At 42.6% G+C, this 24,394-nt stretch overlaps 1 protein-coding gene across 1 annotated transcript in view; it reads right to left on the bottom strand.

Annotated features, from left to right (window-relative positions):
* The window catches only part of LOC132368697 (sterol 26-hydroxylase, mitochondrial), a 45,969-nt gene extending 22,894 nt beyond the window's left edge, over nt 1–23,075 (bottom strand). The window contains exon 1 of the mRNA XM_059927415.1: nt 22,173–23,075. Coding sequence (XP_059783398.1) covers nt 22,173–22,442 — 270 coding nt within the window. The 5' untranslated portion in view covers nt 22,443–23,075. The remainder of the gene's footprint in view (nt 1–22,172) is intronic.
* Between the last annotated feature and the right edge of the window lie 1,319 nt (nt 23,076–24,394).

The raw sequence follows: 24,394 nt of genomic DNA, 5'->3' as shown, positions 1-24,394 counted from the left end.
CGAGTGCCCAGATGATGAGATAGTCATTCAGGGTTAGGTGGAGCAGTTTGTTTAATGGGTACCATCAATCTTTGAGAGACAGTTCAATCTTCTCTTGCGCCCCAAAGACAGATGCTGGAAAACTATTTAGCTCTAGGCAACCAATTTTCCAGAATGGAAGCCTAGACACAGACCAAGATAAATGCCCTTCAGACTAAGAAGGGGCGGTATGGGTTGAATTGGGTCTCATCCACAAATTTATCTGTTGAAGTCCTAACACCTAGTACCTCAGAATGTGACCTTATTTTAAGATGTGGTCTTTAGGGAAGTAATCCAGTTAAAATGAGGTCATTAGGGTGGGCCTGAATCCAGTATGACTGAGGTCCCCCAAAAAAGAGGAAATTTGGACATAGAGGCACATGCATACAGGGAGAATGCCATGTGAACATGACGACAGTCATCTACAAGGCCTGTGTCAGTGACTAACAATCATGCAGACTGGAGCCTGTGGCAAAATTATGTGACCACTAGGCAATGGCCCTCTATTGGACATGGCGCTTGCCTGACATCACAACCCAGAACACCCATTTGAGAGCTACTTCCCAGCTTGTTTTTGAGTTCTGGTGGACATTGAGAGACTGACAAAGCAAAGTGTTGCTGTACCTGATGCCCCTCTCATGAGATGGGTCAGAAATGAGAACATCAGGGGAATTCCCTGGCGGTCCAGTGGTTAGGACTCAGCACTTTCATTACCGTGGCCTGGGTTCAATCCTTGGTCGAGGAAATAAGCTGCGCGGTGTGGCCAAAGAAAGAAAGAAAGAAAGAAAAGAAATGAGAACAATGTCCAGGAAAGAAGCAAACCTAGCATTAAGTGGTTAGTCATTCTCCAGATGTGTTGATTCAGATGCAGGGTATACACTAAAACCTTGGGTTTCTTGGGGGCTTCAGTACACTGAGGTTCTTGACAATGCCTAAGCCTGGTTCATGGATGGATCAGCTAAGTTGAAGGCCATGGGGTGTACTGGGCTGCTGCTGCTGCTGTGAAGCCTGAAGAAAAATGTTTAAAACTATGCATGGAAAAGAGAACTCTGCTTATGGGGCAGAGTTGTGAGCTATGGTTCTTGCCATGGAAAAGACCTCCCAAAATATACCGTTACATTTCTACCAATTCATGGCAGTTTGGGCTGGTACCTGGCGGCAGGATGCCTGGATGGTCAAGTCTCAGGCTTTTTGGTGATAACATTATGGCAGCAGATCACACAAGATCTACACTCCCTGTTTGTGACCCAGATGATGTCTGTGGAAAAGGTCTTCTTGGATGAATATCAATGGAATCAGCGAACTGATAAGATCTGTGATGCCCATGTAAGGACCATAGCCACATGAAAAGACCATTGCATGAGGCATGGTAAGCCATCTACAATTCAAGACTGAGCCCCACAACAAGTGACTGGAGCACACGAAGCCAAGAAAGCCTGGCAGATATGCCCAGACTGCCAGCTACACAGTCCAGGGGTAAAGGAAACTTTGGGGCACATAGCAGAGGGGGCCCTGGCCTATCCTGGCAGATAGACTGTATAGGACTCCTACCATCCTCTTAAGGGTAGCATTAGATATTGACTGCAGTAGACTCCTTTTCAGGGTATGGCACTGCCACCTCCAACCACACAGCAGATGGGGGTGGAGCAGGCACACTATTCAAAGACCCTTAGATGGACCGTACTACATATTTGGATTCCCAAGAGCGTCCAATCAGACAGTGTCACCACCTTTGTAGTAAAAAGTGTCTAGCAGTGGGCAGCTACTGGGGTATTCACTGGACCTTTCATGCCTCATATCATCCCCAGGCAGCAGGTGCCATTGAAAGAGGGAACGGATGCTTAAAGGAGAAACTGAAAAAGACAGCTGGACAACCAAAGCTCAGCTCCCACTGGATCACACACTTCAGAAAGTCAGTTTGGACTATAAATGTGGCAATTCACCAGAAGGGTACCTCCCATTTAAGCAATTTTTCATAAAGAGAGGGGGAAGGTGGAAAGAGGCCCAGATAGGCTGTAAGATACCCACACCACATAATTCCTTCTTCTCATTCTACCATTTTCCTTCCCACACCTACTCCTTAGGAAACCAGGCCACTGGAATTTGCAAGTAGCAGGAAGAGTCAGGGAGTGAACTACTCTAACTTGGTGCTTCTTCTGCCACCAGTTATGCTTGTCGCTCTTGCACAACCATGGGTATCGATGCTAATGACCATGATATGAGGTGACAGCTCCTAAGGTGGTCTTGATGTGGCCCATATATCAGGAGGTGGGAGATGATCTAGGATGGTACAAGGTATACAAGAAAGAAACAACTGAGGCAGCTCAGGAGAAACCAGGGATCATGTGAGGGTAAGACACAAGGATGATTGGGACACAGAATGGAGTGATTGCTGGAGAGACTGGTCACACTGGTCACATGGCTATGGAAACAAGAGGAACACCCCTGGCTGGTGGGACGTCAGAGATCAACCCTGGGAGGTTGTGGGTGACGGGAGGGACTATTAATCTCTTTTAATTCTTGTCTACAGACATCTCACAGTTTAACTCAGACTGCTGCCACCACCCTCAACACTGGCCAAAGAGAATCTGAATCTAAAAACTCTCAGAAATGTCCCAAGATCCGTTGACCTCAGAAAGGACCAGTCTCCACTAAAGATGACAGAGCAAGATTAAACTTCTGGACACTGATTTGGTCTCTTTAGCCTCATCCTGTCACTGTCGGCCTCTTTTATTTGTTCATTAGTCACGGGTTGTTCTAAACTCTTCACTGTGGGTGGTAATAGACAATCATACTGCCCAAGACTTCCGTGGGCCGGCTGAGGTGGGGTAGACGTGGTGGCTGACACCTTTAGTTGTCCTCCAAATGGGGAGCCTGGATGCAGTCTACACTCCAGATAGGCCTAGTTAAACTGCAGAGAATCATGGTTGTGGTGACTCCCATCTGATGTTGCCTAAGACAAACAGAACAGATTTGGTATGAGCTCCTATCAGTAAAATTACAATGTCTATCTGATGGGGTGATCTCTGCCCCTGAGAATTCTTATTTGGATAAGTGAAAGGTCAGGGTTGCAGCTGTGGGGCAAGCTTGCACACATATCCACACACTCAAAGACTTGAGTCATAGCTCAAGAGCTCAAAACTTGTGAGTTTTGGCAGAAGACTTTGTGATCCTCCTGGAACATGAGAGACTGGAGGGCCTGCACTCCTCCTTACAAGGAGCTGCTCTGAGGCCACCTCCCACTCACCTCCCTAGCTCACCTGGGAGGCTGTCAGGAGACAGTTTCTTATCACTTCCCGGGTTCTGCAGAGGGGTGGGCAGAAAGCCCACACAGAAAAGAGCTGCAGAATATAAAACTCCTTAGCTACAGTCTAGAAGGGTCTCCTCAGCAACAGGGTACCCTGCAACTCGCAGTGCAGTCATCTGATTGGAAGAGTTTCGGGGTTGTCCTTCGAGGGTGTGGCACAGCATCACAGGGAGCTGGTGCCTTTGCCTCTCTCATCTTTTCACTATGTGAGCAATAAAATGTCTAAATCTAAAAGTGGCTGTTATAGCTTTACTGATTGAATCAGTCAGGCCTGAGCCTTGCCTTGTCTTGTATGTGTGAGCTTGACATCTTCTCATCAGTTAAACAAGGGAATTATACTACTAATTGATTCCAAAGGTGCTCTGTGGCTAGCCTATATGTTAAAGGTAGATAACACAAAGCAGCTCCTGGCAACCATTACCCAAATTCTAGGTATAATGCCTAGAACACACTAATCCACCTCCAGGGCAAGGTGTGGTAACCTGGGTGTGCAGACAGGCTGGGGGGTGGAGGGGATGGAGAGCTGAAATCCTATGCAATATGCTGTGCACATACACAAATTTCTGCTGTAGAGAAGTGCCATAGCTTTCAGATTTTCAAAGGGTTGGGGACCTAAACAAATTTAGGAGACACAGCTGTAGGTTACGATAAAGACTTTTCTCCTTTACCAAATTCTAGTCAGGCTCCTCAGCCCTCTTCTCAACGGAGCCCCAACATTGGCTGTTCTTTTGTTGTTGTTTGTTTTTTGTTTTTTTATAGTTTGTACTTAGTTTCAGAACTTTTTTTTTTTTTTAACATCTTTATTGGAGTATAATTGCTTTACAATGGTGAGTTAGTTTCTGCTTTATAACAAAGTGAATCAGCTATACATATGCATATATCCCCATATCTCCTCCCTCTTGCATCTCCCTCCCACCCTCCCTATCCCACCCCTCTAGGTGGTCACAAAGCACCGAGCTAATCTCCCTTTGCTATGTGGCTGCTTCCCACTAGCTATCTATTTTACATTTGGTAGTGTATATATGTCCATGCCACCCTCTCACTTCATCCCAGCTTACCCTTCCCTCTCCCCGTGTCCTCAAGTCCATCTCTACATCTGTGTCTTTATTCCTGTCCTGCCCTTAGGTTCTTCAGAACCATGTTTTTTTTTTTTTTTTAGATTCCATATATATGTGTTAGCATATGGTATTTGTTTTTCTCTTTCTGACTTACTTCACTCTGTATGACAGACTCTAGGTCCATCCACCTCACTACAAATAACTCAATTTCGTTTCTTTTTATGGCTGAGTAATATTCCATTGTATATATGTGCCACATCTTCTTTATCCATTCATCTGTCGACGGACACTTAGGTTGCTTCCACGTCCTGGTTATTGTAAATAGAGCTGCAATGAACATTGTGGTACATGACTCTTTTTGAATTATGGTTTTCTCAGGGTATATGCCCAGTAGTGGGATTGCTGGGTCATATGGTAGTTCTATTTTTAGTTTTTGAAGGAACCTCCATACTGTTCTCCATAGTGGCTGTATCAATTTACATTCCCACCAACAGTGCAAGAGGGTTCCCTTTTCTCCACACCCTCTCCAGCATTTATGGTTTGTAGATTTTTTGATGGTGGTCACTCTGGTGTGAGGTGATACCTCATTGTAGTTTTGATTTGCATTTCTCTAATGATTAGTGATGTTGAGCATCCTTTCATGTATTTGTTGGCAATCTGTATATCTTCTTTGGAGAAATGTCTATTTAGGTCTTCTGCGCATTTTTGGATTGGGTTGTTTGTTTTTTGGATATTGAGCTGCATGAGCTGCTTGTAAATTTTGGGGATTAATCCTTTGTCAGTTGCTTCACTTGCAAATATTGTCTCCCATTCTGAGGGTTGTCTTTTCGTCTTGTTTATGGTTTCCTTTGCTGTGCAAAAGCTTTTAAGTTTCATTAGGTCCCATTTGTTTATTTTTGTTTTTATTTCCATTTCTCTAGGAGGTGGGTCAAAAAGGATCTTGCTGTGATTTTATGTCATAGAGCGTTCTGCCTACGTTTTCCTCTAAGAGTTTTATAGTGTCTGGCCTTACATTTAGGTATTTAATCCATTTTGAGTTTATTTTTGTGTATGGTGTTAGGGAGTATTCTAATTTCATTCTTTTACATGTAGCTGTCCAGTTTTCCCAGCACCACTTATTGACAAGGCTGTCTTTTCTCCATTGTATATTCTTGCCTCCTTTATCAAAAATAAGGTGACCATATGTGCATGGGTTTATCTCTGGGCTTTCTATCCTGTTCCATTGATCTGTATCTCTGTTTTTGTGCCAGTACCATATTGTCTTGATTACTGTAGCTTTGCAGTATAGTCTGAAGTCAGGGAGGCTGATTCCTCCAGCTCCGTTTTTCTTTCTCAAGATTGCTTTGGCTATTCGGGGTCTTTTGTGTTTCCATACAAATTGTAAAATTTTTTGTTCTAGTTCTGTGAAAAATGCCATTGATAGTTTGATAGGGATTGCACTGAATCTGTAGATTGCTTTGGGTAGTATAGTCATTTTCACAATGTTGATTCTTCCAATCCAAGAACATGGTATATCTCTCCATCTGTTTGTATCATCTTTAGTTTCTTTCATCAGTGTCTTATAGTTTTCTGCATACAGGTCTTTTGTCTCCTTAGGTAGGTTTATTCCTAGGTATTTTATTCTTTTTGTTGCACCAACATTGGCCTTTAAAGACTTGAACACACTAACATAGTTTCTAACAGCTCAAAGTCACATCCCTAGAGTGACCTTCATCCCTAGGATGAAACCCTCCTTAAAGTGCCTACTTGAGAAAACTCAAGGCTGCCAAGGAATGTCCTGTTTGTTCCAGCCATCATCTGAAGATAGGGCCCCTGTCTCCCAGTCTCTGTGGAAGGGTGGGAGCCTAACTTTGATAAGATAAGCACCAGTTAGCAAACCCAAATGAGTTTCACATGGACCAACCCTCACCCCAATTCCTGCTTTTTGTCATTTTTCACTTCCCTGACTCTTTTCAAGCCCCTGCCATCCCACACCTGACTCCCTCACTCTCCCTTTAAAACGCCAGTCACCTCTGCACAAATTGGAAAGGAGTTACTCTCTTTCCCCTACTGTCAGTAGTTCCTGAACAAAATCTGTTTTCACCACTTTAACTAATGCCCAACTGTGCTTATCTTTGACAGTTGTGTGGACCTTAAGAACTCAAAATATAACACTGAGCCAAAAAGTGGAAACAATGCAAATATCATCAGCAGATGGATGGATGAACAAAGTGGGGTATATCCTTATAATGCAATATTATTCATCCATTAAAAAGGAATAAAGTACTGACACATGTACAACATGGATGAACCTTGAAAGCATCATGCTAAGTAAAAGAAGCCTTTCACAATAGATTACATATTGAATGAGTCCACTTATATGAAATGTCCATAACAAGCAAATCCATAGAGACAGAAAGTAGATTAGTGGTTGCCAGGGCCTGATGAGGGAATGGGGAGCAGGGAGTTCCTGCCAAAGAGTATGAGGTTTCTTTCTGGGGTGATTAAAATATTCTAAAATTGATGTGGTGATGGCTGCACAACTCTGTGAATATACTAAAAACCACTTAATTGTTCAATGGGTGAGTTGTATGGTATGTGATTATATCTCAATAAAGTTGTTACAAGAAAAAAAACATTAAAATCATCCAAAAATCTCCCCTCAAAAAAATTGATACTGCATTGCGATGTTCTCTTCTCCTACTTAGAGGCCTGTTTGGTTTACTGATAGTGGGTTCCTTAAGGAGGCTCTCAGCACAGAAAAACAACACTAAAACAGCAAGTAAATAGTCCTGAGGACAAAAGTGAACTCACAAATACTAAGTACTGTTTTGCCAGTGTCGACAAACCTGGCACGAAAAGCTGGCAGCCATCAGGTAGATAAACAGAAGGAGAGATGTAACTTCAAGCACAGGCCTCTCTTTTGCCTACACTGACCAATGCCAGAAAGAAGGCTTCATTCAGGGTCAAAGGTAAAGAGGAATCCAGCTGGCACAGCCATGACTCAGCGCTGTCCAAGTGTCAACAGGAGTTTAGCCCTAACCCCCTCACACAAGTGGAATTTACATTTCCAAGTGACAGAGGGTGCTAAATAACTAACAGCATTCCCAAGTTCTCCTTGCTCTGAACCTTGTCTTGAATGCTCTTCTCTAAGATCAGACCAAGCCAGTGGCACCATTTGAACTCATGATGAGCAGAATTACTTGTATTTTTTATTATGAAGATTTTAATGTGGATAATTAAAGAAAATAACATTATAAACACCCATGTACCCTCCCTCCAGAATTAAGAACTGTTAATATCTGTCATATTTGCTTCAAATCTTTTTAAAAAATGAAAACATTTCATAAAATAGATAGCTAGTGGGAAGCAGCCGCATAGCACAGGGAGATCAGCTCAGTGTTTTGTGACCACCTAGAGGGGTGGGATAAGGAGGGTGGGAGGGAGACGCAAGAGGGAGGGGATATGGGGATATATGTATATGTATAGCTGATTCAGTTTGTTATAAAGCAGAAACTAATACATCATTGTAAATCATTTATACTCCAATAAAGATGTTAAAAAAAAATATGTCAACAAAAAAAAAAAAGAAAACATTTCAGATTCAAAGTCCTCTTCTTATCTTTCCCTATGCCTTCCCTCCCCACAGCAACCACTATCTTGAATTTGAAATATGCTCTTTCTGTCAATATTTATATAATTTTACCACATCACAATGATAGCCCATATTATTTTCACGTGGTTGTTAATTTATAGAAATAGTATTCTACAGTACATATCATTCTATACTCAACTTTGGTTCTGAGTTCTAATTTTTTTATTGAAGTACAGTTGATTTACACTGTTCTGTTAGTTTCTGGTGTACAGCAAAGTGATTCAGTTATATATAATAACTCAGATTCTTTTCTCATATAGGTTATTACAAGATATTGAATATAGTTCCCTGTGCTATACAGTAGGTCCCTGCTGTTTACCTATTTTATATATAATAGTGTATATCTCTTAATCCCAAACTTCTAATTTATCCCTCCCCCTGCCAAGTTCTATATTGAGATATAAAAAGTTTGTGCGTTCATTATGACTATGGCATAGTGTTCCATTGTATGAATATGTCACAATCTATTTATCCTGCTGATGGGCATTTAACATATTTCTGAATTTTTGGTTTTACAAACAAAGCCGCAAAAAAAATTTTTTTGTGCATGTGTGCAGCCATTACTTCAATATTTATAAAAATGTCTGCTTTTATGCAAGACAGAAGCACTGTCATAAAGTTACAAAGATATGTACCAGATAGGTGGACAGTAAGAATTTTCCTCTGATTTTGTACCAGAGAGAAACAATGGGCTGAAAGTAGAGGCAGATCTAAGGGTAATCCAAGAAAAGGCCTTGCCTGGGACGCCCTCAGAGAGGCTGTTAGGAAAACAGAAGCAGCGCCCCCAACCCGCACCCCTCACACACCCAGAGGCAAACCTCAGTAAGCTGTGCACCTTTGCTTGCAAGCTGGGATGGTCTGGAGTGGAACAATGAGAGTATTCAAGAACAAGGAGAAGATGACCAGCAATGGACGCACAGCTAAAAAGAGGATGCAGACGCAGAAGTGGACATCAAAAGTAAGGACCCAGAGCCAAACAGGGGTACAAGAGGAAAGGCCATCAGAAGATCTCAAAATATTATGCTGTACCAGGAAGCACTAGGTCAGCCATGCTTTATCTCTTGCTCTCCATTCTTTTGTTGTTGTTTTTTAAATTGTAAAAGGCAATATATATGTACACTGTTAAAATGCAAAGGGTACAAAAAGACCCAAAAGATGGTGAACTATGCCTGGGCAGGATGAAGCCAGAGGAAACTCTGGTGGAGGTCCGTAGCAGTCTTGCAATATAAAGTAAGTCTTGGGTCTTCCCTGGTGGCACAGTGGTTAAGAATCCACCTGCCAATGCAGGGGACACGGTTTCGAGCTCTGGTCCAGGAAGACCCCACATGCCGCAGAGCAACTAAGTCCATGTGCCACAACTACTGAGCCTGCGCTCTAGAGCCTGCAAGCCACAACTACTGAGACCGCGTGTCACAACTGCTGAAGCCCACGTGGCTAGAGCCCGTGCTCTGCAACAAGAGAAGCTACCGCAATGAGAAGCCTGCGCACCGCAACGAAGAGTAGAGCCCGCTCACCACAACTAGAGAAAGCCCGCGTGCAGCAATGAAGACCCAAAGCAGCCAAAAATAAATAAATAAATGTATTTTTTTAAAAAAGTAAGTCTTCCTCCTAACTCTCATCTCCAGACTCCAAGACCCCTACAGAGAGGCAACCATCATTACCAATTTCTTGTGTGTCCTCCCAGGGATATTTTATGCACATACAAATATATATATATATGAATATACCCCTCACACTTTTTATCCACAAATGATGGCATATTATATAGTTTTGCACCTTACTTTCTTCCCATCTCTTACCAAGCAATTCATATTAATACACATAGATCTGCCCCTTTTATTTTTAATGGTTGCATAAAATTCCATTGTATGAATGTACTGTAATTTATTTAATTAGTTCCCTACCGGGATATGTAAGTCATTCTAACATTTCCCAATCAGAAATATTGCTATCTTGAAAAGTGTGTAATATTTCTTTGACCACAAATTTTATCCGTAAGATAAAAATTCTGGCAGTGCATTTGCTAAGTCGGTATGACTCACACTTTATACCTTAATACCTAGTTTCAAATTTCCCACCCCTGAGGCTTTAAAGAGCTACATTATATTCCACCAGAGTCTCAAGGACAATCTGTAAACATCTGCCAGATGAGACTGTAAAACACTCAAGCCAAGTCAAGGTAACTGGAGGATAATCTCTGGAAGGCTTGATGGTAACATGAGTACTGGGAAAGAAAATTCAGCTAATCAATGGTATTAGCCAAACTGAAGAAAGAATGTGTTAACAGGATGGGAGTGGCCATTACAAAACCCAGAAGTAGGAGCCAAAGGGCAAAAATAGGCAGCATTTATCTCTGAAGAGAGAGAGATACTTAATCTAATGGACAGGAACCAGAGAAGCACATTCAACCAGGTTTCTCCAAGGCCTAGATGAAATTTTTTTCCATACAATTCTACTGCTTTAGTTCTGGGGTCCCTGCACACCAAGCAGTCCGCTAATGTAGTTACTAATTTCTCTCCCTAGGTACGTGGATTCTAGGAAGAGGTTAGGTGTATTAAAGAGGGCCACATATTTTTTGACATCTCTCCCATTAATAGTTCAGGTCTACATCTTCTTCTCTAGAATCTGGGTGGGCTCTGTAACTGCTTTGATGTGTAGAATACAGCAGGAATGATGCTATGCCAGTTTCCAGAACCAGGCTTTAAGAAACTGGCAACTTCCACTTTCTGTCTCTTGGAATATTCATTCTGGGGGAAACCAGCACCCTGTAAGAAGTCTGACTATGCAGAGACCCCCATGCTGCGAGGAAGCCCAGGTTAGTCATGTGGGGAAAGAAATAGCCATTCTGGCCAAACCAGCCCAGGCATCCAACATGCAATTGAAGAAGCCATTTTGGAAATTCCAGCCCCAGCAGATGTGACATGGAGAAAAGCTAAGGAAGCCAGCCAAAAACCAGACCTGAGGCCCAAACATATGGCCCCACTTGAGCCATCCCAGCCATCTTCAGCCATTCAAACTAAAGCCCCACTCCACTGTGAAGCAGAGATAAGCCATTTTTGATGTGTACTGCCCAAATTCCTGACTCACAAAATCATGAGTATAACAAAATGTTGTTTTAAGCCACTGTGTTTTGGGATAGTTTGTTAGGTAGGAATAACTAGAATAGAGGGCTTCTATGTGATGGGGTATAAGATCCCTGGGAGGGCTAACTTTTGTAAATAAATTCTCCAATCCACAATTTGTTTCTGTGTGTTTGACCAATATGGGTCAGTCCCCAATAGTCTACCCATGCTGAATGAACTGACAAAATTTAGTTTCTGAACCTAGAAAGCTAAGACCTGATGGGCCAGCTTGAGCAATCTGCCCACCTCCCTCACTGTCCCTTTTTCACTCTATCTTATGTCAAACAACTCAGATCAGGGAGCTGAGAATAATCTCACAAAGAAGTTTACCACTAGATGTAGCTACTGCTCAGTATCACTCATAGCCCTTTGACTGGTACATGAAATGTATTCATTCATCAAACATTGTCAAAAACCTCCCCTGTATCCAGAACTGTGCCTGATGCTGGGGGACACAGAGCTGGGAAAGACATAGGCCCTCAGAGGTTCACAGCCCAATCTCTAAGCTATATAAACAGGCAATGGTAAGAAACATGTGCCCTTAAATATGTGACAGACTTAAAGGGAGAAATAGATAACAATATAATAATAGTAGGAGACTTTAATACCCCACTTCATCATCCACACAGAAAATCAATACAGAAACATTGGCCTTAAATGACACATTAAACCAGATGAACTTAACAGACATATACAGAATATTCTACCCAAAAGCAACAGAATACATTCTTTTCAAGCACGCATGGAACATTCTCCAGGATACATCAAATGTTAGGCCACAAAACAAAACTTAATAAATTTAAGAAGACTGAAATCCAATCAGGCATCTTTTCCCACACAATTGTACGAAACTAGAAATCAACTGCAAGGACTTCCCTGGTGGCGCAGTGGTTAAGAATCCACCTGCCAATGCAGGGGATACAGGTTTGAGCCCTGGTCTGGGAAGATCCCACATGCCATGGAGCAACTAAGCCCGTGTGCCACAACTGCTGAGCCTGCACTCTAGAGCCCACGAGCCACAACTACTGAGCCCGTGTGCCACAACTACTGAAGCCCGTGCGCCTAGAGCCCATGCTCTGCAACAAGAGAAGCCACCATAATGAGAAGCCTGTGCACTGCAACGAAGAGTAGCCCCCACTTGTTGCAACCAGAGAAAGCCCATGCGCAGCAACAAAGACCCAATGCAGCCAGAAATAATTTAATTAATTAATTAATTTTAAGAAATCAACTGCAAGAAGAAATCTGGAAAATTCACAGATATGTGGAGATTAAACAACATGCTACTGAACAACCACTAGGTCAAAGAAGAAATCAAAAGAGAAATTAAAAAAAAACTAAAGATGAATGAAAATGGAAAACACAACATAGCAAAACTTAAAGTGAGGGGTGCCTGGAAAAAGGAGGCTGGGGCCTCAAACGTCTGCTTGAGAAATTTAAAGCTGATTCCTCAGGACCTGTAGGGATTCCTGAGCAGGGGAGCAATTAATCAAACATGCTTTTAGGGGCACTGACATGGCATTGTGCATGGATAGACTGTCAGGGCAGATCAAGCAGTAAGGGAGATCAAGCAGGAGGGAACATGCAGACACCATCCCTTCCCAGAGTCTCTATGGGGCTGCTCATGCTGCCAGCCGAACTGCAGACAAGCAAGGAGGCTGACCTGGTGGTGGAGCTGCTGGAGCTACTGGAGCTGCTGGAGCTGGAAAAGATATCCTCTGCGCTGGGCAGAAAAAGCCCACCAGGTTCAGAAGGTCATGGATCATCTGGCCTTTGATGCTGATGTCCAGCGGAGGGTGGGAATGGAGGCTTCAGGGAAAGGATGCAAAGAATGGCAAAAGCCAAAACTTATGGGAAGCAGCAAAAGTAGTTCCAAGAAGGAAGTTCACAGCAATAAATGCCTACATTAAGAAACAAGAAAGATTAAAAAAAATAAGAAAGAGAGAGAGAGAAAGATCTCGAATAACCTAACTTTACACCTCAAGGAACTAGAAAAAGGAGGACAAATTAACCTCAAAGTTAGTAGAAGGAACCATAAACAAGACAAAAAGACAACCCTCAGAATGGGAGAAAATATTTGCAAATGAAGCAACTGACAAAGGCTTAATCTCCAAAATATACACGCAGCTCATGCAGCTCAATATCAAAAAAAAAAAACACCCCAATCAAAAAATGGCTGGAAGACCTAAATAGACATTTCTCCAAAGAAAACATACAGATGGGCAACAAACACATGAAAAGATGCTCAACATCACTAATTATTAGAGAAATGCAAATCAAAACTACAATGAGGTATCGCTTCACACTGGTCAGAATGGCCGTCATCAAAAAATCTACAAACAACAAATGCTGGAGAGGGTGTGGAGAAAAGGGAACCCTCTTACACTGTTGGTGGGAATGTAAATTCATACAGCCACTATGGAGAACAGTATGGAGGTTCCTTAAAAAACTAAAAATAGAATTACCATATGACCCAGCAATCCTACTACTGGGCATATACCCTGAGAAAACCATAATTCAAAAAGACACATGCACCCCAATGTTCATTGCAGCACTATTTACAATAGCCAGGACATGGAAGCAACCTAAATGCCCATCAACAGAGGAATGGATAAAGAAGATATGGTACATATATACAATGGAATGTTACTCAGCCAGAAAAAGGAATGAAATTGGGTCATTTGCAGAGACGTGGATGGACCTAGAGTCTCTCATACAGAGTGGAGTAAGTCAGAAAGAGAAAAACAAATATCGTATATTAATGCATATATGTGGACTCTAGAAAAATAGTATAGATAATTTTATTTGCAAAGCAGAAAGAGGGACACAGACGTAGAGAACAAAAGTATGGATACCAAGGGAGAAAGGGCTGGGGGATGAATTGGGAGATTGGGATTGACAAATATACACTATTGATACTATGTATAAAACAGATAACTAATGAGAACATACTGTTTAGCACAGGGAACTCTGCTCAGTGCTCTGTGGTGACCTAAATGGGAAGGAAATCCAAAAAAGAGGGGATATATGTATATGTATAGCTGATTCACTTTGCTGTACAGCAGAAACTAACACAGCATTGTAAAACAAATATATTCCAATAAAAATTAATTTTAAAAAGTTAGTAGAAGGAAGGAAATAACAAAGATCTGAGCAGAAATAAATTAGAGACTAAAAAGACAATAGAAAAGATCACTGAAACTAAGAGATGGCTTTTTAAAAAGCTAAACAAAATAAACAAACCTTTAGCTAGACTCACCAAGAAAAAAAGAGGACTCAGATAAATAAAATCAGAAATGAAAGAGGAGACATTACAACTGATACCACAGAAACACAAAGGATCACAAGAGACTATTGTGAACAATTATATGCCAACAAATTGAACAACCTACAAGAAATGGATAAATTCCTAGAAACATACATTGTACCAAGACTGAAGCATGAAGAAACAGAAAATCTGAACAGATCAATTATTAGTATAAAGACTGAATCAGTCACCAACAAAAAAAAATCAAACCTCCCAACAAACAAAAGTCAAAAACCAGACGGCTTCACTGGTGAATTCTACCAAATATATTAAAGAAGAATTAATACTAAACTTTCTCAAACTCTTCCAAAAAGAAAAAAAGAAAAAGAAGGGGAGGGGACAATTCCAAACCCATTTTATGAGGCTGGAATTTCCCTAATACTAAAACCAGACAAGGACAGTACAAGAAAAGAAAATACAGGCCAATATCCCTGATGAACATAAATGAAAAAAATCTTCAATAAAATATTAGCAAACCAAATTCAACAATACATAAAAAACCACAAACAAACAAACAAAAAAAAAAACCATTCATCATGATCAAGAGGAATTCATTCCAGGGATGAAAGGATGGTTCAACAACTGCAAATCAATCAATGTAATACAACATATTAGCAAAATGAAGGATAAAAATCATAAGATCATATCAATAGATCCAGAAAAAGCATTTGACAAAATTCCACATCCATTTATGACAAAAACTCTCATAAAACTGGGTATAGGGGCTTCCCTGGTGGTGCAGTGGTTAAGAATCCACCTGTTAATGCAGGGGTCATGGGTTCGAGCCCTGGTCCGGGAAGGTCCCACATGCCGTGGAGCAACTAAGCCCGTGTGCCACAACTACTGAGCCTGCGCTCTAGAGCCCACGAGCCACAACTACTGAAGCCCGCGTGCCTAGAGCCCGTGCTCCGCAACAAGAGAAGCCACCACAATGAGAAGCCCACACACTGCAACAAAGAGTAGCCCCTGCTCACTGCAATTAGAGAAAGCCCACTTGCAGCAACAAAGACCCAATGCAGCCATAAATAAATATGTTTAAAAACACCCCAAAAACTGGGTATAGAGAGAATGAACCTTAACATAATAAAGGCCATATATGACAAACCCATAGCTAACATCATAGTCAATGTTGAAAAGCTGAAGGCTTTTCCTGTAAGATCAGGAAAAAGACAAGGATGGCCACTCTTGCCATTTTTATTCAACATAGTATTGGTAGTCCTAGACAGAGCAATTAGGTCAGGAAAAAAAAAAAAGCATCCAAATCAGAAAAGAAGAGGTAAAACTATCACTATTTGCAGATGACATGATACTATATATCAAAAACCCTAAAGACTCCACCAAAACAACTGTTAGAACTAATAAATGAATTCAGTAAACTTGCAGGATACAAAATCAAAATACAAAAATCGGTTTATTTCTATTCACTAATAACAAACTATCAGAAAGAGAAATTAAGAAAACACTCCCATTTACGACTGTATCAAAAAGAATAAAATGCCCAGGAATAAATTTAACCAAAGAGATAAAAGACCTGTACACTGAAAACTATGACATTGAAGAAAGAAATTAAAGAAGACACAAATAAATGGGAAGATACTCCATGTTCATGGATGGGAAGAATTACTATTGTTAAAATGTCCATACTACCCAAAGCAATCTACAGATTCAATGCAATTCCTACTAAAATTCCAATGGCATTTTTCACAGAAATAAATAAACAATCCTAAAATTTGTATGGAACTGCAAATGACCCCGAATAGCCAAAGCAATCTTGAGAAAGGAGAACAAAGCTGGAGGCATCATGTTTCCTGATTTCAATCTACATTACAAAGCTATAGTAATCAAAACAGTATGGTATTGGCATAAACACACACATATAGATCAGAATAGAAAGAAATAGAAAGATCAGAAATAAACCCACACATATATGGTAAATTAATTTATGACAAGGGAGCAAAGAATATATAATGGAGAAAGGACAGCCTCTTCAATAAATGGTATTGGGAAAACTGGATAGCCACATGCAAAAGAATGAAATAGGATTACTATCTTACACCATACACAAAAATTAACTCAAAATGGATGAAAGACTTGAACTTAAGATCTGAAACCATAAAAACCCCAGAAGAAAATATAGGTGGTAAACTCCTTGACATCAGTCTTGATGATGATTTTTTGAATTTGACACCAAAAGCAAAGGTAACAAAAGCAAAAATAAACAAGCAGGACTACATTAAACTAAATAGCTTCTGCACAGCAAAGGAGACCATCAACAAAATGAAAAGACAACCTACTAAATGGGAGTAAATATTTGTAAATCATATATCTGATAAGGGTTAATATCCAAAATATATGAAGAACTCATATAACTCAATAGCAAAACAAACAAAATCCAATTAAAATACGGGCAGAGGATCTGATTTGACATTTTTCCAGAGAAGACATACAGATGACCAACAGGTAAATGAAAAGGTACTCAACATCACTAGTCACCAGGGAAGTGCAAATCAAAACTACAATGAGATATCACCTTGCACGATAGAATGGCTAAAAGACAAAAAAATAAGAGTTGGCAAGGATGTAGAGAAAAGGGAACCCTCGTGCAGTGTTGGTGGGAATGTAAACTGGTGCAGCTACAATGGAAAACAGTATGGCGGTTTCTCAAAAAATTAAAAATAGAACTACCATATGATCTCACAGTCCCACTTCTGAGTATTTATCCAAAGAAAATGAAAACACTAAACTCAAAAAGATAAATGGACCCTCATGTTCACTGCAGCAGTATTTACAATAGCCAAGACATGGAAGCATGGAAGCAACCTAAGCGTCCATCAATGGATGAACGTATAAAGAAAATGCGATGCGCGCACACACACATCCAGAAATATTATTCAGCTATAAAAAAGAAGGAAATCCTGCCATTTACAACAACATGGATGGACCCTGAGGAAATTATGCTAAGTGAAATAAGTCAGACAGAGAAAAACAAATACTGAATGATCTCATGTGTATGTGGAATCTAAAAATTAAACAAACCAAAACAAAACTCATACATACGGAGAACCGATTGGTGGTTGCCAGAGATGGGCATGGAAGGAGGGCAAAATGCATGAAGGTGGTCAAAAAGTACAAACTTCCAGTTATAAAATAAATAAGTGGGCGTTACAAGATTACATCCTGGGATGTAATGCACAGCATGGTGACTATAACAACACTGTATTGTATATTTGGAAGTTACTAAAAGAGTAAATCTTAAAAGTTCTCATCACAAGAAAAAAAAATTTTGTAACTATATATAAATAAAAGAGGGGCTTCCCTGGTGGCACAGTGGTTGAGAATCTGCCTGCCAATGCAGGGGACACGGGTTCGAGCCCTGGTCTGGGAAGATCCCACATGCCGCGGAGCGACTAGGCCCGTGAGCCACAATTGCTGAGCCTGCGCGTCTGGAGCCTGTGCTCCGCAACAAGAGAGGTCGCGATAGTGAGAGGCCCGCGCACCGCGGTGAAGAGTGGCCCCCACTTGCCGCAACAAGAGAAGGCCCTCGCACAGAAACGAAGACCCAACACAGCCATAAATAAAAATAAATATATAAATAAAACAAAAAAAAAGAAACATGATACATGAAATGACAAATATGTACAGGAAGCATTAGGGAGACACAGGAGGGGTCACCAACCCAGGTAGTCCACAATGAGAGCAACAGAATAGACAGCTGATCTCATCATTCTCAGGGTCAACATCTTTGAAAGATATCACTTTGTCACATAAATTTACATATAAATTTAACATATGTTCACATTTCACTTTTTCAGCACTCTTGTCATTATTTTAGTTAGAAAAGAGAAAGGAACGGGTATTTATGGACTAGCAAGGCTTTCACATGTCCCAATTCCCACTCCAACCCCTTAAAGTCCTACAATGCTTCCCTAAGCTGATTTTATTAATTTTATGTGTGATATGCAGTTTTTGACAACTGAGGGTGCAGGAGACATTATGGTCAGCTGCCCTTATATCCATTCCTGTTCTCCTCCTTGTGCGGCAGCCGCCTGTTTAGGTGGCAGGGCCCCCAACCCCAGCTTTAGGAGTAAGCCTGCATGAGTCTAAGCTAGAGTACACCTATGGCCACTATGATGGGTTCAGGAATGGGCAATTAACCCAGCCCAGTCAACTAAGTTCTGTGAGACAGCAGAACCAAGAGAACTGCAGAACAGAACTGTGGCTTTGATGGTCTCGTGAATCACTAGAGCAAACTATACCTGAAGGGCACACAACTATTAGACTTTTCCATTATAGGAACCAATAAAGCTGCTTTATAGTTTAAGCCGGTGAGAGTTGCAACAAAATGGATTTGAACTGATACAAAGTGGGTCACTGGAAGCATCCTCTTTCTCAATAGGGGTATTAACTGGCTTTTATAGATGTGCAGCACTCCGCTGTTTACTAACTCACACCAGCCACATGTAGTGGGAAGGGCTAATATATTTCCCATGGAGTAGCCCAGGTTCATGTGATTCCAGATCTTTGGGATACAAAGGCCGGAGCCAGGAGGCTCTGCAAAATTCTAGTCCGGCCTCTCCTTTAAAAGTCCACACAGGGGGACTTCCCTGGAGGCGAAGTGGTTAAAAATCCGCCTGCCAGTGCAGGAGACACGGGTTCGAGCCCTGGTTCGGGAAGATCCCACGTGCCGCAGAGCAACTAAGCCCATGTGCCACAACTACTAAGCCCACGTGCTACAACTACTGAAGCCCACAGGCCTAGAGCCCGTGCTCCGCAACAAGAGAAGCCACCACAATGAGAAGCCCACGCACCACAACGAAGAGTAGCCCCCGCTTGCCACAACTAGAGAAAGCCCGAGAGCAGCAACGAAGACCCAATGCAGCCAAAAATAAATTGATTTCAAAAAATAAAATAAAATAAAAGGCCAAACAGGGACTTCCCTGGTAGTCCAATGGTTAGGACTCCGTGCTCACAATGCAGGGGGCCCGGGTTCCACCCCTGGTCAGGGAACTAGATCCCACATGCCACAACTAAAAGAGCCCACATGCCACAACTAAAAAGATCCCGTACGCCGCAATGAAGATCCCAACGAAGATCCCGTGATCCTGTGTGCTGCAGCTAAGACCCGGCACAGCCAAATAAATAAATAAATAAATAAATTTTTTTTAATGAAAAATAAATAAATGGTCACACACTCCTGGCTTTCTCCTGCTTCCTCCTCCACTTCCTAGGGCAGTCGAGAATTTCTTGGTAGTTACTGCTGCAGAGATAGTCCTGAGCAAAACTTCCCAATAAACTTTCCCTGAAAAATGGTGAGAAATCCTTAGTCCCCACCCTTGGGGCATTCACTGGGCTGCTCACATTTCTAGAGGTTAAATCAAGCAGGGGAAGCTTTCAGGACTCTGGTTTCTTGGTTTACTTGGTTTCTTGGAGCTGAGCACACAGGGAATAATTTTTTTTAACCATCTCCAAGTGCCTTGTGACCTGTCCACCATGCCTCAGAAACATGAACCCAACAGAGAAGACCCCAGGGGAGATGGCAGCAGCCCAGGCAGGTGCAGAGAAACTGTGTTCAGTCTGGACCTTCAAACCCTCACAGTCATTTTCTCCCTCATCATTAACTCCCAGTCCAACTTTCCCTGGGGGGTGGCTCAGATAATGCCATACCCTTTGTCACCCGAGGCCCTCTCTGCCTCTCATGTCCAATCCATCCTACTGTACACACCATAACCTGGACAGTGTCCCTTGGAGGCCATCTTCACCCCATGCCTGCTCAATAGCTCACCATGGCTCCTCAGAAGAACCAGGGCCCTTAGTCTGGTCTTCAATATCCTCCTCAAAGGCCTGTTGTATCCCAAGTCCCCACAGCTCCTCCTCATTTTTTACTACTGCCCAGCACAGCCACCTGGTGACCAGTCTGTTCATCAGCCCAGCCCAAGGCCTGTCTACTCCTGTCAATCACTGACAACCACACATGTGCCTGGATGGCACACTCGAATCAAAGGTCCCACTCCTCCCCCAGCCCTGGACTGGCTTCTCCTCCCAGGGCACTCAAGCTTTCTTTCTGAAATTAGCTGTTTGCTGATTTGTTTACTCCCTTGTTTCCCCTCTTCCCCAAAGGAGCATTTAACCCCCATGTGGGTATTGGCCACATCTCACCGAAGCTCAGCTCTTGGAAAAATGCCTGGGGCAGAGTGGTGCGTTAATATTTGTTAATAGTAATCAGAAAGACAAATCCCACATGAATCTCTTCAGTTCACTTCCTAAAACCTCTCCAACTTAACCAACATTGGATTTTCCAGTCTCTGTCCATTGACAGTGGGCGATCCATCCATCCCTGCCTCATATCAGTGTTCCACTGGATAAAACCTTCTTACTGGACATTGATTTCTTAATAACAAAAATGTACCTTTTCCTTAATGTCTATGATTTTGCTTCCACTCTCTGAGCAATGACATCTTTTTCTCCATTAAGGGGAAATTTACCCTGCAAATCGCAAAACCTCTGTAATCCTCCAGAAGCCATTTCCTCTGGAAGAAGTCTGTGGTAACTGATATCACCATAGATATCACCACAGATAAATAGTGGTTCTATAACATCTGGCAGCTTATACACTTGCATGTGCTATTCTATTACCAAGACAGCTCCCTTCTCTCCCAACCTCTGTCCACTTTATTTTTTTTAATGTTTGAAATATTAATTTTATTAAGAAAGCATTTGATAGTTGTGTTAGATCATATCATCAATCACTTCATTTTTAAATGATGTGGCCTGAGGATACAATTAAAATATGGACTTTTCATTGATTCAACAAATATTTGAGCATCTACAAGTGCCAGGCTTGGAGATACAGGCCAAACAGGAGGATCCCTGCTTTCACAGGGCTTACATTCTTACAGGAGGGCAATATTAAAGAAATGTTTATATTTCTTATAAACATATAACACAGGGACTTCCCTGGTGGCGCAGTGGTTGAGAATCTGCCTGCCAATGCAGGGGACAGGGGCTCGAGCCCTGGTTCGGTAAGATCCCACGTGCCGCGGAGCAACTAAGCCCGTGCGCCACAACTACGGAGCCTGCGCTCTAGAGCCCATGCTCCGCAACAAGAGAAGCCACTGCAATGAGAAGCCCCCACTCGCCACAACTAGAGAAAGCCTGCGTACAGCAACGAAGACCCAATGCAGCCAAAAATAAATAAATTAAAAATAAATAAATTTTAAAAAACATATAACACAGAGGAAGTGACAGAGAAAGAAGATGGTGCTTTACAAGAGCACATTAACAGGTGTCTAACCCAGCCCAGGGAAATCACAGAGACAAAAACAAGTGTTTAAGTAGAAGGGTGAAGACAACAGTTCACGCAGAGGGAACCTCCTAGACCCTAAGGCGGGGGAAGGACTTTCTAGGCTTAAGGAATTGGAAGAAGTCTAGAATGGGTGGAGTACCCAGTGTGAAAAGAGGAGTCAAGGAGATGAGACTGAATCTCAACCTCTGTCCACTTTAAACCTAGCCTCCCAAATCACCTCTAGCCCAGTGCCCTCCTGCTTCATACCACCCCTTGACCTGTTCATTTCAGTTCATAGCCCCTACAGATTTCCAGTGTATGACCACAGCCCCACTCGGTCCCGAGCTAAACATGTCCTTCACTTTTTGTCCAACGTCTCCCCATCCCCAACTTCTCTGTCCGGGTGCGCACCACATCCCTTGGTCGCGAGGCCCCCCGCTCGGTTACCTGGAGCTGGTGCAAGTGCAGAACGTAGCCTTGCACCAACAGCTGGAATAAGAGACGCAGCCGCCCTGGCCCTGAAAGCTCCTCCAGGCTCCGCAGCCTCCGATCGCCAGGCCCGGTTCCGGGAGCCTCGGCTGCCTGGGCCGCAGGGAGGGCGCTGGGGATTGCGGCCTTGGCTCTGGCCCCGTGGGAGCCGAGGGCAGGGAGAGCCACCCGCGTCCCCAGCAGCGCCCACCGCAGCCTTGCGCAGCCCAGCGCACCCATACGATTCATGGCTCGCGCCGCCACGCCTTTGGATCGCGAGTGCAGAGCGCCTGGAACTTGCCCAGAGACAAAACAGTAGGGGCGGGTTCAAGGGTACCGGTAGCCCAGGGCGGGCTGGACGAAGGCTGACCAGGCCCCTTACTGCTCACTTTTCCTCGCGGTCTTCAGTCCCTCCAAATAGGACCTAAGGGACTCGCAGAAGTCACCCTTTCCAACTGTAAGCCTCCTGGCTCGGGGAGGGGCCGGACAACGCCAAGCCAGAAGATGCACGGGGGACTTAGAGGAGACCCACAGAGCGCTGACGATGGCCGCCTCTTCCGCGACTCCCCCACCTCGCACTTCCGCGAACTCTCGAGGAGAACTTGAAGCTCGCTTGGTCTCAATTCCCGGCAGGAGGGCGGCGAAGTTCTCGGCAGCCCGGGAGCCTTCCAAGACGGGGAGGCCGGTTCGCCACCCCAGAGCGCCAGCGTCTCAGCTGTCCTCACTTCCCGGAGGGACCAGGAACCGGCTGTTGAGATTAAACCGGCCGCTGGCTTTTCCTGATAGCCTCCAGGGTTGATCCCGGAGTCTGAGGGCTGAGCGAGGAAAGAGCAAAAAATCCCCCTGAGCAAAAAAGCAAAGAGCAAAAACACCGACCCTGTCTCCAGGGTAATCTGATTCCTGGAGGGAGGAAGCCAAACAAACAAATTAAATATTAGGGTTTTTTAAAAATGCAGTTCTACCCCTCTCCCTCCCCACCACCCACATACTCCCTGGTCTGCTGAGGCAGGATTTCTCAAACTGCAGGTTGAGACCAGATTTAGTGAATGTGACCAAAATTATCTTTTAATAAGATAGAAAAGAACAAAATAGTACAGAAAATATTGCAAGAAGGAAAAGTATTATTTCATGAATTCTTTGTTTCATATATGTATATTCAAAGTACAAGTTTCAAAAAGTTAAAAACATGACTCATACACAAATAAAATAAACACGAGCTCAAAGCTTATTCAACCCATTAGAGGTAGAACCAGTAGGATGATAAAGCTTTTTCTAAGACCATTTGAAGAATTGGTTATTTACAGGCAGCCAGAGGCAGAAATGGCATGTTAAGTTCAAGGGGCAACAATTAGACTGACAGCTGATGTAGCTAGGTGTGGATTTCTTTTTATTTATCCCCTTAGGGGTCATAGAGTTTCTTGACTCTGTGACTGAATATCTTTCGTTAGTTTTGGAAGTTTTCAGATATTCAAACATTCCTTTTACCCCATTTATTTTTCTTCTCTCCTAGGACTTCAAATTATATATATGTTAGACTTTCTGACTGTATCCTCCCTGTCTCTTACCCCCTCTTCTGTATTGTTCTATCATTTTGTCTCTTCTAGCTCATTAATTCTCTATTCAGCTGTGTCTGATGTTAAATCTATCCATTGAATTTTAAATTTCTATTATTGTATTTCTCAGTTTTTCAACTTTAGTTTTTTTCAAATCTATGTCCTTTTAAAAATATTTCTAGTTTTATGCCAAAATTCTTAACGTTATTTTTTAAATTTTTAAAAAAATAAATTTATTTATTTTTTGGCTGCGTTGGGTCTTCGTTGCTGTGCACAGGCTTTCTCTAGTTGTGGCGGGGGGGGGGCTACTCTTCGTTGCGGTGCACGGGCTTCTCTTGTTGTGGAGCACGGGCTCTAGGCACATGGGCTTCAGTAGTTGCAGCACACGGGCTCAGTAGTTGTGGCTCACGGGCTTAGTTGCTCCACTGGCATGTGGGATCTTCTCAGACCAGGGCTTGAACCTGTGTCCCCTGCATTGGCAGGCGGATTCTTAACCACTGCTCCACCAGGGAAGCCCAATGTTATTTTTTATTATACCCTTTAATTTTGTAAGCATAGTTGTTTTAAGGATTATGACCAATAACTCCAATACATGGAATCTATGTGGAACGATTTCTATTGTCCATTATTTCTGGTGGTTTTGTGCAT

This window comes from Balaenoptera ricei, chromosome 7 (assembly GCF_028023285.1).
Source record: "Balaenoptera ricei isolate mBalRic1 chromosome 7, mBalRic1.hap2, whole genome shotgun sequence".
NCBI classification, from domain to species: Eukaryota; Metazoa; Chordata; class Mammalia; order Artiodactyla; family Balaenopteridae; genus Balaenoptera; species Balaenoptera ricei.
Note: the sequence above shows the minus strand (reverse complement) of the source record. Positions and strands in the feature narration are given on the sequence as shown.